At 38.3% G+C, this 15,525-nt stretch overlaps 1 protein-coding gene across 4 annotated transcripts in view; it reads right to left on the bottom strand.

The window, feature by feature from the left end:
- Positions 1 to 1,462: 1,462 nt before the first annotated feature.
- The window catches only part of rbms3 (RNA binding motif single stranded interacting protein 3), a 110,462-nt gene continuing 96,399 nt past the window's right edge, over positions 1,463 to 15,525 (bottom strand). For 3 of the 4 annotated variants that reach the window (XM_023963991.1, XM_023963990.1, XM_011485042.3), the window contains 4 exons: positions 7,681 to 7,797; positions 7,188 to 7,271; positions 6,802 to 6,926; positions 1,463 to 3,490 (listed from right to left, as the gene is read on the bottom strand). In XM_023963991.1, the coding sequence (XP_023819759.1) occupies positions 3,487 to 3,490; positions 6,802 to 6,926; positions 7,188 to 7,271; positions 7,681 to 7,797 (330 nt within the window). In that variant the 3' untranslated portion in view covers positions 1,463 to 3,486. Of the gene's footprint in view, positions 3,491 to 6,797; positions 6,927 to 7,187; positions 7,272 to 7,680; positions 7,798 to 15,525 lie in introns of those variants that run through there. The other variant, XM_023963992.1, reaches the window with a different exon arrangement.

The following is a 15,525-nucleotide window of genomic DNA, read 5'->3' on the forward strand; positions in this document are numbered from 1 at the left end:
CAATGAAGCCATTTCTCTAAGTCTCTCTCACCTTCAGTTTTAAACAAGGTCTGTGAAAATCCACCATACATTGGTCACATGAACTCAGAGACCTGCTAAAAGTGCACAATTGTAAAAGCTCTTTTATATAGACAACTGTTTGTTTGCTTAGAGCTCTAAATATAAAAAAAAATGCTTTTCTATCACCTAGACACAGATGGAGAACCATATCAACTGGATTAATAACAGGGTGGCATGTTTAGACAACATGAAGCTGTTCATCACATTTTTGACCTAAACATGTAAACACATCCTTGGCTCTGCGGTTAGGAAATGGTATTTGGGAATCTCTTTATACCAGGAGCCAGCCTGGCCATTGGAACATCGCCACAGTGCCCATCCAGACTGGGACAGCAACGGGGTCCACTTCAGAGCCGTGAGCTGCTGTGTTTAACTCCAGCTGTCCCAGCAAGGGAGACAACTGCAGCAACATCCACTGACCAAGCTGACAAGCCCTGGCAGAAAAGATCCCCACAAGAAAAACACTGGCTCAGGCAGGCTGGTCAAAAAAAAATAGTTTTGCCATTGTCTTGCAGCTCGCAGATCAAGTGGTTTAGTTTTCCAGTAATGTCAGTCAAGAATGCAAGTTCAGATTCACAATGTTCATATTCACCATATTCAACAGACATCTCCTCCAATAGCACCTTAAAAATCCTGTGCTGTTTTGCTTTGCAGCTGAGGTTGTTTACAATTTTCAGAATAAGAGTCATTATATGTCCAGAGCCAATCACTTCTGCACATAAGGCCTGCTGGTGAATGACGCAGCAGTAATGCAGACATTTTGGAAAGTCTGGGTCAGCTTTACAGTGAGTGATGAAACCTGTTTGTCTATTGATCATAGCAGGAGTCCCATCTGCAGTCACTGCTACCAGCTTTTCTAATTGTACCTTTTTCTGCACAAAAACTCCTTCACCGTGTTATACATTTCAACTCCTCTTGTAGTTGTCTGTTAGGGCAGATGTGTCAGGAGTTCTTCTCTTGTGGAAACCAAAAGCTATGCTGTACTGTTGCCGTCCACAGACTCATTACACTGGACGTTAACCACCTGCACTTTGCAAGATCCCGGTCCAGCTAATTGGCCAAGTTATCAGACATAGCTGACACTCATCTAGACATTGTAGTGGAAATTGAATGAGTTCTATTGTTCTCATCCTTAGGGACAGTGATAGCAATTATCATCATTGCTTGAATTTTTTTCATGCTATATGCAAAAGTCTTTGTCCCTTAAGGCAACAGATTACAGCCCCCCCCCCCCCCCCCCCCCCCAGGCTGCTGTCGTATTAACAATAGCTTGGAGCTCCAGAATGGACAAGAAAAAACGACGAGAATGGCTCGAGCAGGGCGTTGCTCACGGGGCGGTCGCTCGTGCCAAGCGGTCGCACGTGCTCGGGCCCGCTAAATGCTACTTGTAGCTTTAATTTCCTTTGTTTTTTTATTGAAAGTTTTGTCTAAAAAGAAAAACAAACATACCAACAAAAATAGAAAGACACATCTGAAGCTACAACAATATCCACTGATTCTAAAGACACTCATAATCACAACTTCAATGACATGGAGGGCATGTTGTTGAGCAAATAAAAAAATAGCATCATCAAAGATATATCACTTGTATTTTCTTTTACACATCTGTAAAAAAACAGAAAAAGAAATGTCATAAATACTAACTTTGTCCTTGTTTTCCTTGTTCTGCTCTGCAACCGCTTATTTCCTACTAAAGGTTTGAACCCATTTGGTTTTGGTTGATCCGTCTGTTTTATCAGATGACGACACGGAAAGACAGAATCAACCAAAGACATATAGTGTTTTTTTTTTATTTTCTTTATCTTCTGTTTTCTGTTTCAGTTTGGCCCCAACACAGCCAAGAAGATGTAAAAACACTCATCTCAAGACAACCAGTGCCCGCAAAAGTGAAAAGTGATTAGCAGCTTACACATTATAATCAATTCTCATTGAAAAAAAAGAAAAGAGAAGTAATCTTCTAGGCTGAGACATATGAGCTGAAATGGTTCGTTTTAGAGAAGCCCTTTCTTTACCCATGATTCTTAGTGGCTGGTGGTTTTTATTTGGGCAGCCACATCGAGTTACTTAATTCATTGAAAAGCACACATTTCAGTCAAAATATTTTAAAATTGGCAGTTAAAAATGAAGGTGGATACAAACATAGAAGAGCAAAAGCTAAGACCAATTTTCAGCGGGACGTGGACCCGTTCTTGCGTTTCTTACAGGATTATCATCACATTGGATCACTCGTCCGGTTCAGAAACCAGTCTGCTGACGAAGCATTTCACACACAAACAGCACGTCGAGCAACAGAACAACCCAAGCTTTAGAGATGTAAAAAAGGAAGATCTTTTCCACTTTTCTTCATCTTTGGTATAAAACATTCCACCTGCAGGCTAAGTTAACTCAGCAGTTAAGAAAGACTCATGAAACATGTCAACAGTTTGACTAAAACTATTGCTCTCTTCACATCTACAAAGTTAAACTTTTTTATTTGCTTTTTGACAAAGGCGTTATTTATTTTCTTCTTTAATCAGAAAGACAAGCCAAGCGTGCAAAGCAAAAAAAAAAAAAAACAACACAAAATAATAAGAAACACTTCAAATATGGTGTAGAAACAGCTTTTTATCTCACAATCATCTGCATTCTCCTTGGAGCAGTGGTTTGACCCTCCTTAGGAATCACATTACAGAGCTTTCATAATCAGATTACCTGCACTGCAACATATAATCTTTAAACCCTACAAATAGTATTTCTTTTTTTAAAATCCTGTACAGACAGCTTTGTAGATTTCATCTCAGAGGCTCTGGGAAACTTTAAAAACATCTTAATCATTCAACCACTAAGTTTGTTTTTCAGAAGTCCAACACAATGGAAACTTTCTTTCCCCCAAAGTTTGAGAAAATTAAGGCAATAAAGATTTACCAAACATTGACATTCTAAAAAACGAATCAAATGATCAAAAACTGAACAGAAATGTAGCTTAATATCAAAGGAAGACAGCCTGTTTACTCCTAGACTTCACTTCCTTTTTTTTCGTAAAAAAAAAATGTCAGAAAATGTTCCTGCACATTCAAATGATTTTATTTTTAATTTTTAATTTTTTTTTTTATGGTGGGTTTATTTTTGAGTCTTCAGTCTTTGTCTCTTTTCTTCCTTTTGAACCAAAGTCCAGTCTAAAGGTGAACAAAAAAAAGATCAAATCGAAGTTGAGGTCCTTTAGTTCAACCATCGCTTGTTTTTTATTTCTTTTTCAACCAAGTACAGAGGATATTTTTCTTTTCTTGACTTTGTCTTTTGCTCGCTGCCTTTGCACTGAGGCATTCGGCATTCGTTGTTGTCCATATCCTCTCTGCGATTTTTTCCTCCGTCATTTTGATTTTCTGTCACTACTGATATCATGCAGTCCTTCAGAAGGCAACGTTGCAATGATTCCTTCCACTCTTGTTACCTAAGGGAGACAGAAACAGCAGTGAACAAGGAGAAACGCAGAAACAATGAAACGTGTTTGTGTTTCTAAGGCAGGCGGCAAATATTGACCGCCTCTGGATGACTGTTAAGTGCAAATGTAACTACCACAAGGTTATCTGGAGAGCATTAAAAATACATACCAGAAAAATCCGGGAAAACTTTCAGTACGGCTTACTAAACAGAGTAATCGAATATATATTCAGCAACATTTCTCACTGAAATAAAGGCCCACTGATGTCACACACAACTGAGTGTGGTGATATGGATTCTCTGCGTTTGACATCTCTCCTGGGGGACTGCTCCAGTTACAGCCAACATTTTGGTGGTTTCTTTTAAGGTTATGGGACTTTATGTTGAGCCCTTAAGTCTGTTGTCCACCTTAAATGTCACAGGACTACTATAATCCTGCAAGGTCTCTTATGTGTCGGTGTGCTCCCATTAATTTCTATGTTTTTATCAGGGGATGCACCATCTGTTGAGGTGAACTGGCCAACAGGCTTTTTTTCATGAGCTCCCACGTTTGTCATGGCTCCTGAAACATTGACATGTTAGATCCTTTTGAATTTCAACTTTTTCCTTTTTTTGTAATTATAGTTTGGTTTCAACATTCTCCACTGGCATTCTTATGGCTATTTCAATCAAACTGTAAAGGCAAAGTTGAATATACGTAGGAGTGATGGTTGGTTGGGTTTCCCTGGACCTAAATGAGGCTTTTAAACTTCATTAACCACTCTGTACATCTATTAATGGTTTCTAATTATAAAATGGTTTCAGTGCTATCTGTCAGACTATACTCAGTGTGATACGCTGCGTTAACCCTAAACACAATTCACGCATCAAATTTGCATGAGGTTCACCATCTACTGGCGAGAGCTGTGTCTGAGTGACAGACGCATTCAGCGCTCCTTTTGTCTGTGAGCCAGTTTGACAACTTGCTGTCCTACATTAATTTTTTTATTTATTTAACCTTTATTTACCCAGGAACTGTCCCATTGAGATTAAGAATCTCTTTTCCAAGGGAGTCCTGGCTTCTCCTGGGACTACATTAGTCCCAGGAGAAGGAAAAAGAATACAAGAAAAAAAGAAAACAATTAGAGGACCTTCATATTATTCTCTATGAAACGAAGTAAAATGTCATAAAGTTCAAGAGGAGAACAATCAGATTCTACCACATGTTGGTTCGGGACTTCATCTGCTGATAACACAATCAATGCATCATGGGACAAAGCTGAGTCTCTGATTGGTTGACGTGATACGTCTTCTTTGTCAAATTTGAGATGTTTAAGCTCTGGATGTGGTGAGCCATGACGCGACAACCAAAGCAAGCAAAACACACTGCTGCCAGACCGCTGCGCGTGTCACCCAAAACACACTGCAGAACCTCTGATGGCATCTGCAAATTGACCTAATACTGAATCTGAACGCCCCTGATCTTTGAATTAAGTTCAGTGTAAACACAGCTTTAGGATGAAAATTAAGTTATAGTGGTTTATATCAAGTAAAACTTGGGTAACACAAGGGTCCATATTGAGACTCATATTGTTCAGCTCAAACCAGCTTTGTGTAAAGATGAAGTCCTGATGTATGCAGACGATGCTGTTGTTCATGTCCATGCAGTTGGAATTGCCTTAAAATTATCAATGGATGTCACCAATCACAGCTTCAAATCAACTTGCTTCTCTGTCAATGTAAAAAATCTGTTAGAATTTTACTAAGGCTTACAAACTGCAAAAATTCAAATATATATACTGTATATATATTGTACAATGCCATAAAAGAAAACAAAAACACATTATAGCATCATGGATGTATTTTAAAGCCATGGTCTTGCCCATTAAAAATTCATTTATTAATCTATGAATTGATTTCTATTCCTGTGATCCAACCAGATCGATCTGTCTGAGGCAATTTATTTATCGGCTGAAATCGACCTGTACCATTTCAAATGATCTCAAAATGAAATAAATCTGTTATATATATCAGTGAAATTAATATTTAGATTGAGACATAGTAGGTTTATTTTAATATAACGTAAAATAAAGTAAAACGACCATCACAATGGACAACACACATAAAAAAAAGATCAAGTCATCATTTCAGTCCAATGTGTGGAAACACTTTCAATCTAGCAAAGACATGTGTCCATACAGTGTCGTAGAATGTTCTAATAAGGTTTTCTTTGGATTATTTTGATGTGGTAAAGCAACAGTGGGCTGAACTGTATAAAAACTAAAATGTGAATGGATTTGCCATCAATTATTGTTTACTTGTTTGTTTGTACACATATTTAACCCTTGTGCTATCCTAGGCACTTTTACATTGGGAGTTGGGTCATCTAGACCCACTGACAGTGCGCTGAACCTTTTGTTCTTCAATGATTTGTGATCTTCACTGGTGTCCATGGATAACATGAAATCTTTCCACCTTTATCCACCTTTGTCATGGGATGGAGAACACGTCAAAGTAAGGGTGGGGTCATCTAAGATAGTTTTGGCTGAAAATTTCCTGGATCAATTTTAGGTCAGATCGTTCAAAATCAACCAATATTGACTTTGAATCATATCGTCAAACACAAATTAGGATATGAATGGAATCGTTGAAATGAGTTGTTACACCCCTATCAGCAGCTAATCAGTGGATATATTACCAAGAATTAACATCTGATAACGATTTTCCCCTTTTTATTTTATAGATTTCCATGGTTTTGTGTAGTTATGCAGAAAAGTACCATGCAACAAGTTTGATCCAAAACATCTCTTCTCCTGTGAAATGAATGTCCTTGTTCATGATGCCCTTCCAAAAAAAAAAGTAAGTTATCTCAAGCGTTGCAACTCCTTTAACTTTTCTAACTCCTGGCCGTTTGTGGCTACAGCAATGAATTTTCAATCAACTGAAGGCCTTTGAATTAATTTACTTTAACACCAAGAAGGCAGATCCAACAAAGTCAACACAAATGCATGTCAAAGTGGGTGTCTTTTTGTTGAACGATGTTTCATGTTTTACATCATGAAGCTTTTTCACTCCATATGTTGATCTGTGTTCTCTGATTTGACTCTGCTTCAGAACTGGTCTGGCACACAGATATTCAGTCAGTACAGTTGATTTAACCCTTCAACTTCTCCCTTAAAATAATAATTTAAGACAACTGAAATCCCTAAACCCACTTTGTCAACGTTTACACGAATCACTGCAATATGCATGCTCTTTTTTAGCTTTTAGGTAAAATGAAAACTTTTACAACATTATTCATGTTATAAAATGAAATGGCTCCATATTTCTCATCATACTCACTTAGTCTGCTGGTATGAGTAGGCTGTAGCATGATCTACTGTAGTCTCCACTGATAAAGACTGCTGCCCGCTGGCATCTTGTGATGAAGGGGCAGTGGTCTGTGAGGATGGGTCTGTCACCACACCCTAACAGGAAAACAATCAGAGTTATATAATTCAAATTTAATCTGGCCTCCTGAAATATTTGAAGACATTGGATTAAAAAATAATACAATCTAATTTCCAGTTAAGAGAAAATGATAGTAAAAAAAACAAACAAACTATAAGTTACTCATTTTATTTGACACAATCTTTAAATCAGTTTTGTGGAAAATGGTAAATTGTCCAATCTATGCCTTTGGGACACACAAAAAAGATTTTTTAAGTCATGCTTGCTTTTGTTCTTACATTCACTGTGATGGCAGAGGCAGGCACTGCAGAGTACTGAGGAATGTAGGTGCCTTGCATAGGAGCCACTGCGGCAGACATGAACTGCAGAGACAGAGATGGGGCCAAAGACAGTTTTAGCACAGGCACAAGCGAGACGACCTTGAGAGTTTCTGAATTAAAAGACCCACTGAAGACAACTACCCACAAACCACTTCATCAATCAAGCAGCCTTTTTAATCATACAAAAAACTATTTCTAATATTTATGTCACAGCACGATCCTGTAATGCTCTAATAAGAAAAGGCATATCTTGTGATATTTTGCAATCCATTCGATGGTTTGGCTGGCCCCCCAAGTCCCTCCCATGACCCAAGCAGACAAGAAAAAGGGGAAATTTCAAAGGCTACCACTTGGTCCAGGAATGTTATATGAATCACAAATAAGTGATAACGTGATACAAGTGAAAACAGAAAGACATGTTTACAGGATGAGGGTTAAAAGGAAGCCTTACAGTGCCTGTGGGGCCCAACGAGAGGTGGTTCATCTGCTGGGTGAGGGGGGTCATTACACTGGAGGGATGAAGGGACAAACTGGGCTCAATGGCTGCAGCTGGAGTGATCACAGCACCCTGAACCAGGAGGGGAGAAGGGATAAAACAGAGTACTGAGAAAACGTTAAAAATCCAAACGCAAATGAGAAAGTAACCCTTTTATGGCATTATTACGACACTTCCTCCCTGCAACTGGACATAAGTGAATTCTTTGCTTTATTTTATGAGCAGTCTTAATGTCTAGAGATAGCACTTGTCTGGTATGACACCAATTTGGTGCGATTTACTTGTGAAACGGAAATTAACTGTAATGTCAAGCTTGCATGAGGAATGTTGACGACAATATGAAGTGGGTTCCTGGTCAGCTGCAAAAACAGAAGACTTGGTCAAGATTTTTTTTGCAGAGCACAGGCAAAAAACACAGCAAGTAAGGTTAGGTCTGGGAAAAGTCTGTTTCTTTACTATGAGTAAATAATAAAAAATAAAAAATAAATTTGTACCTTTTCAATGTAAGTAACAAGTGTGACGTTTTATTAGACTTACAAACTGTCAAACTTATTAACTGACTGCAGAGAAAGAGATTTAAAGCGTCATTTTCTCCTTAAAAAGCAGAACTTAGAACTTCACAATCTGAAAATAAAATGTATGCGTGTGTTTGTGTTAAGGGGTAGTCAGATGAACGGCACTTTAACTTTTTTGATAGAAATATTTTCATGAAAAATGTCACACTGCAAAATCTGACGGCCTCTGAAACAACAGAACAGCAAGGACTTTTTATACACGCACTGACTATAACAGATGATGGAACTACGGTGGCCTTGAAGTACAAATGACATCAACTCAACATAAAAATATATTAAAGATTACAATGACTACCTAAAAAAGCAAAACAAATAATTTAAAAAATGACATCCCATTTGAAAACAAAATTCCGAAAGAAAATTGTAAAAAAACGATTTAAAAAAAAAAAGAATTCAGAAAACAAAAGGAGTTTTCAGAAATCAAAAGGAAATTTAAAAAAATTAGACAAAGACGAAACCGGAAAAAGTACATTTTTAGCGATTACCGAGCAATTACCACTGTGACCAGAAGCTTGAAATCCCACTCCAACTAATTTTTGACCTATTAGGTAAAAATAACCAAAACAAAAAACCCGAGTTGTTTTTTTGGACATAGTTTCTGCAGAGCAGCAGGAGTTCATCAGAAATTCGCCTCTGAGTTGTGGGCAGGACTGTTGGCGCGGAAGTTACTGAATGATGGAATATCTGCTGAGATCCCATTATTCCTTTGTTTACACTGTCTCCTGCTAGCTTACAGCCCCCTCACAACCCCAAGCTAACATTACCCGTGAAGCAAAAATGGCGATCAATATCAGCTCTATCCAGCCGTACAGTTTTGAGCCAGATTCCAGTTCAGCCACCTGCGCAGTTGCAGCCGAGCCGACCTTCTCCTCTAATGACGATGATGATTTGGACGTTGTTTATGACTGACAACATCAGCACAATATCTGCCTGAGTTAGACTATGATTAAAGTAATCAATTATACATTGATTAGTTCTCCTGGTGTTTGACATTTTCTCTATTTTTGTTGCAGTTTGTAGAAATAAAAAAGGATGTATTCCTTGTTACCCTGTTATTACAACATACAATATATTATCTTGAGAAAACAACTCATACGATCTCGTATTATCACGTTTTCTTGTGATAATGTGATGTTAACACTTGAGAACGGCAAAAAAAGCAAGGTAGGCATTCCTGGCTTCTGTACATTTACCTCTAATTTTGTTTTATTATTTTGGATTTACGTTGCTTTTTTTACTAATTGTTTTGTTTTTTAAATTGTCATTGTGATCTTTAATAGGTTTTTGCGTTGGGTGATTTGTTGGTTTGCACTTCAGGGCGAACCACTCAGCTTGCACACCTTGCAGACTTGACAGATCAAACTTGAGAATTCAGGAAAGAGGTTTCTACTGTAAAGCTCCTCCACTGTAAAGGGCTTTGAAAACACTGATGCTCTAAGCTGTCCTTTTTCTACTACTCCTCTGTTCCAAGCCCAGCAGCTCTGTTCAGCTTTAACAGGAGACTCCTTGCGGTGTATACTGACATGCCTGACAACATCCCTGTCGATGTGCGCTGTGATAGCTGCTTTAACTGCACCTCCTATGAACACAGACAGCATCAGTGGATATTGCAGTCAGCTCCTTCGCACAAAGACAGAATGTCTGGAGGAACACAGTGGTTAAAGTGAGGCATTTTAGGTATCACCCTGCGGTGTCGGGGTTTACAAGGTGGCAAAACAAGCAAACAACGCTTCCCAGAAAAGATCATCACGCCTGACAGCTCCACAGGAGCACAAACTAAAACACTTGAAAGCAGTTAACAGCAGCAAAGGGTTCACAGACTTCAGTCCTTGCAGGGGGATGTAACTGAGCAGCACCCAAAGCTTTGCAAACACTGTTCTCTGTAGAACTACAGCTGCATTTCCAGACATTTACAGAGAAACAAAAACTTTAATTCATCTACCCAGAAATCCATTCAAAGCCTTATTAGCAAGTCAGGTAAATTTGCCATTCTCCTGCTTAAACTTCTTCCTATCTAAACAAAACCTCAATTTCTCTAATGAGTTCTCAGTTTTCATCTCTCATCTTTTTTCCATGCAGTCTCACAGCAGGACTCCATCCAGCAGAAATCAGCTTTAAGAAAAAAAGGAACCCGTAATGACTAACTGTCGGCTCTGATTTATTGCTCACTGTGTTAAATTGGTTATCTCTGCGTGTGCCTCATGCGGACACTGTGTGTCCGAGTGTGAGGAGTGTAATTATACATTGTAGAGCATGTGTTCAAGTGATCTGTGCATCAGAATTTGTTCCCAGGATAACAAATGAACTCAGGAAGAGAAACGGACATAAATTTATTTCCCCTGAAGGCAGAAAACACATAACAGCTTCACTTTGAACTGGCTCACTCTTTTGTGTGTCTCTTCTACTTATCACTGATTCTTCCTTAGTTTTATCTTAAAGAACTCAAACTGACAACTTGAATGCTCACCTGCTTTGAATTTGATGAGTTCAAAACTACAAACACAATCTGGCATCAATTGTGGAATATTAAATATGACAAATAAGTATCGATAAAAATGATGAAAACTGTTGCTTATTTGACGGGACGTTGTGTGCAGCCCTTAAAAGAATCAGAATTTAAGCGTCTTTGTATCAAAATTATTTTTTTCTGTTTATTAATTAGTTCAAATTGTTTACATTTTTTTAGTTTTGTTTTTTACAAAAAGAAAACACCTTTGTCCTTGTTGAGGAATCTACAGCCCTTCATACAGTTACATCTGCAGATGGACATTCAAAGATGAAAGGTTTGCACAAACAGCAAACAAAAAATAAGTATTTCTTATTATTTTACTCATAAAGACCATGAATCCTGATTATTTACTCTCCATAATGCCAGTATTGACATTCCAGTGTATAGTTGGACAAATGCGTGAATTTTTTCCATTCAGACTTTAGAGTTATTATGAGCGAAGATTTTCATTTCATAATTCAGATGCAAAAAGCAGAAGGCTCAAGTAAGGCCCCCCATTTGTCTGTGTATGATCTATTCCTGCACCACTGTAGTTATCATAAATTAAAAAAAATATATTTTTTGGTTTAGTTTGCATTTTTAACCCATTGACATGAGCCATTCATTTACTGCTGTGGTATGTCATCTCTTTTCTTGACACCAGTAAATTTTAAAGCTATGAAATGTTTTCTAACTAGTCAAAAAAGTGGTCAAAAAGAGCACACCATCGTCAAAGTAGCAGGTTTTATCTGCAGTTAAGGGTGGGGGACGCCTCTGCAGCCGTTGTAAAAGAAATAAGCCTCTCGGAACCTATCAGCCTCTCTACTGAATGCAGTTTTAATTTGCCCAGCTCTTCTGTATCCTAGAAATACAATGACAAGTCTTCACTTTGTTCTCTGACGAGGATTTTGCTCACACAAAGACCAGGCTAGAGAGCAAAAGCATGCAGCCTAAATAGCTGCTGTCTGTTGCTTTTCTCTTAATTTACCGTTTGTAACGCTTTTTTCCCTTCGTCCCCCACTCTGTCAAATCTACTACTTTCCTTTAGCTTCTCCTCCAACTTATCCCTCTTGCTACTATCTCTCTGTCTTTGAATCCTTATGCTGTCAGTTCGAGTGGCCTGCCAAACAATAAGAGGGGACATTAGTTAGAAATCGTATTTACAGATGGGAATTATCCTTTCTCACGGACTAAACTTTAAATGAGATACGACAGTAGAATGCATTTAGGATTTGCAAGATAAAGAGGAGGAACCATGGGAAAGGATGACAACATTGTATAAGTGACTTACTGACGTGTTGGCCGACATTTGTTAGACTTTCCTGTGTGTATATTTGGTCAAACCATGCTGCTTTTTATGGCAGAAATGGGATTTTTGGAAGTTTCACAAGTGGTCATACCCCATTATTGGAAGTAAACCAACTTTAGAGACAGTCTTGATGTGCCAATTTCTTTAAAATAATAATAAAAAATACTGAATAAATTTGAATAAATATGAATTAAGTTTTTAGTTACATAATCCAAATATTCAAATTTATGTAATTCATGTTTCTGTTGTACAACAGTGTATAGTTGCTGTTCAGAGGCAAAGTTCTTTAAGTATATCATTAAATGTAGAGGTATAGGTAAAATAATCTGGTTTTATTTTAATATTTTTTTCTTTAAATTTCTCTTTGTGTCACTTTATTCACTTTCATCACTTCTCAATTCTCCCTGTCTAAACTTAACTAGCATAGGTTAGATGTGAACCCTCAGCAAATTTTTGATTTTACGATAAAAATCTGCTTGTTCCCATATGTATATATATATATTTGCTGTTTTTTTCTTTGTTTGCTAATCGTTTTACTAAGCTTTCGGGGTCTCCTCTGGTTTCCCCCAGACCCGGGTCCAATTTCCTGCACCTTTACAACTAAAAGTTATTTTCATTCCAAGCTTATAAGGTGACTGTAACATGAATCCGTTGTGCCAATTTTCCAATCCACTGGCCCTATGCTGAAGAGAAGTCAGCTCCTGAGGTGAGGCCATGAGGACATTTTGCCCCATTCATTCTTCTAATTAAATGTTGTACTCTGTTCTTTTTCAGAGTGCAGAAGAAGTAACATATGGCAAAAAATACTTTAGCTGAAGCTCAATTGTGGAGTAAAAAGTGAACGTTTTTGTGTAAGAGGAGGTAAATAGCTTGAGGGTTACATCAAGGTCATTCAAGTGCAGAATAACAAAAGGCAGAACTGTCAAGTGAGTCTTATTTAGATTATTATTGACAGTTCACCTACTCTCATTCAGCATGTAAATATACAGCACATGTGGGGGTATTCTGACACATCTGTGTGTGCCAACTAATATGAGGAAAACGTACTTGTGTTTGCATTAGACCATCTCTCGGGCTCTGTGGCAGTGTCGGCCCAATGACTGTGAGTTTGTGGGTTTGAATCCGTAAGACCAAAAACTCTAAAAACGGTCTGTGGCAACAAACATGGCTTTAACCGATTGACACGCTATAGCATTGAGCTAATAAATGTGCAATAATGCAATAATTCTCATATTTTTCCTTTTTTTGTTTGTCAATGCAGTTTTCCTTCATTCCAGCAGGGAGCAATCTTTTATTGCAGATTTGGGTGTCAGCTTTACAAAGCTTTTCCAAGAGCCTTTTTGTGCACCTGTACCACACTCGCAATGAATTAAAGCACAGTGCACATTTGTCTTAATCAAGCTATCACTGTGTTGGGATGGTAAACACAATCAGCAAAGAGTCAGCATTCATTTTAAATGTTCTCTCACAACCCGTGTGGGTTTTTTCCCAGGTACTTTATCTTTCTCCAGCAGTCCAGATGACAGATTGGTGCAAGATTGATTGACCAAGATTACATAATTTGACGAACAGGGAAACATGCTAACGGTTACATCTTGCCAATACATAAGGTCACAAGGCAGACTTTTGGGATCTGCCTCATTGTCATGATTTTTCTCTATTTTGTGAACCTTTATTTTGTAAAGTTATTGACATTCTAATCAATAGCAGGTTTGTTGTTGGGGGAGTCAAGTCAAAAGATATTAGACAATTTGATAAGAAATGACACATATCTGTACTACAAGGCGCACTTAAAACCTTTAGTTTTATTAAAAAAAATGACAGTGTGCCTTATAATTTGTAACCTTTAATATATGGATTCAGTCTGGTTGTGCTTACTGATGTTGAACCCCTAACTACTAAAAAAACTATATAGTGCGGGACTATGTAGTGCCCTGGATTTTAAAAGCAATTCGGACACCGTGCTCACTACTTTTTTTTTTTAAACTGCAAATATAACGTCATCAATTTCCTGAAGTTCAAATCTAATCGATAGGAGTGTTTTGCGACGATGATTTATGAATCCAAAATGGCAAAATGGCCAACGCACTATACAGTGCACTATATAGTTAGTAGTGAAGGAATTCGGACACAACCTTATTCTGTTTTTTTACGTATTGCAAACAAGGTTGGGTGTTACAGTTATTGTGTATAAGCTAACGTGGCTAACGTGTACCGTTGTAGGTACCATAACTATTCGGCCTGTAATAACCGTTTGGGGTCCTTTCGACTGAGGAGGACGTCACCCTATGATAGCCCCACTTGGACAAACTACATAGCGTCCAGATCGGATCGGGCTGTGCATATTTTTATTTCACATAAAGTTATTTTCCCTTGTAAGTTGTGTCTGACATTATTCTTTGTAGTGTTTATAGAGAGATTTTGCCACAACCCACTTTGTAAAAAGATCTGTGGCTGTTAGAATGAACCTGCTGCTCCACACAAGCGAACTGTGTCTCTGGGCAGAGCAGCTAGAGTCTCTTAGCTTCGTGTTTGCAGGCAGGGAAGGTGCTTTGTTATAGTGTACGGTCCGGAGAAAGGTTCTGAATGCAGTCCGTTCGGCTGCAAATGCACTTAATAATAATCATACCAATAATAAAGCACGTTTAGAAGATAATCTCGCTCTGTGTCGGAGCTCTGCTTGTTTACAACAGACCACATAATATCTTCTTCTATGGTAGTATTATCATTTGTCCAGACCAAACACTATCTGAAACGTCATCGGACCAACGGACAGCCAATTACATTATGTGACGTCAGCACTTCTCGAAGGACCCCAAACGGTCATTACAGGCCGAATAGTTATGGTACTTACACCGTATCACAAACGTCTTTTAGTCTATGTCCGAATGCCTTCTCTACTTCCTGAAGTTGTGTTCACATAGAATGTAATTCACGCGTCTGGGGCGGTCAGTTTAAATGTTGAGTCAAAGGTACAAACAAGATCTGAGGTCCTGCGGAGCGATTTGAACGGCGGGACCAGAGTTCAAATATCTGAACTTGGCCGAGGTTGTCAAATCTACCAATCAGGGACTCATCTTTGGACATGTGACATGTTCTGTGACTTGATCAGTTCTGCTGACCCCTGGAGGCTGGCTGGCGGGCAGAGGCAGGTGAGTGGCATTGGGGAGGTAGCCTGCTCAGGTCTCCTGAACTTTATGATATTTTTCTTATTTTCATCACGACTATAATAAAAAAAAGGTCTTCTAACTTTATTCTTGTTTTTTTTTCCCTCCCAGGTTAATTCAGGGCAGTAAGTCTTTAAACTGGGTCACAACGAGACGGAAACATCGCGGAAGCCAGCTATCATTCAGCAGGAATGCACCACGAGAGTCTCTGAATGATCACATGAACCCAGACATGCGACATGATTACACATGCTTTTGTAG

This window comes from Oryzias latipes, chromosome 16 (genome assembly GCF_002234675.1).
Source record: "Oryzias latipes chromosome 16, ASM223467v1".
Taxonomy (NCBI): domain Eukaryota; kingdom Metazoa; phylum Chordata; class Actinopteri; order Beloniformes; family Adrianichthyidae; genus Oryzias; species Oryzias latipes.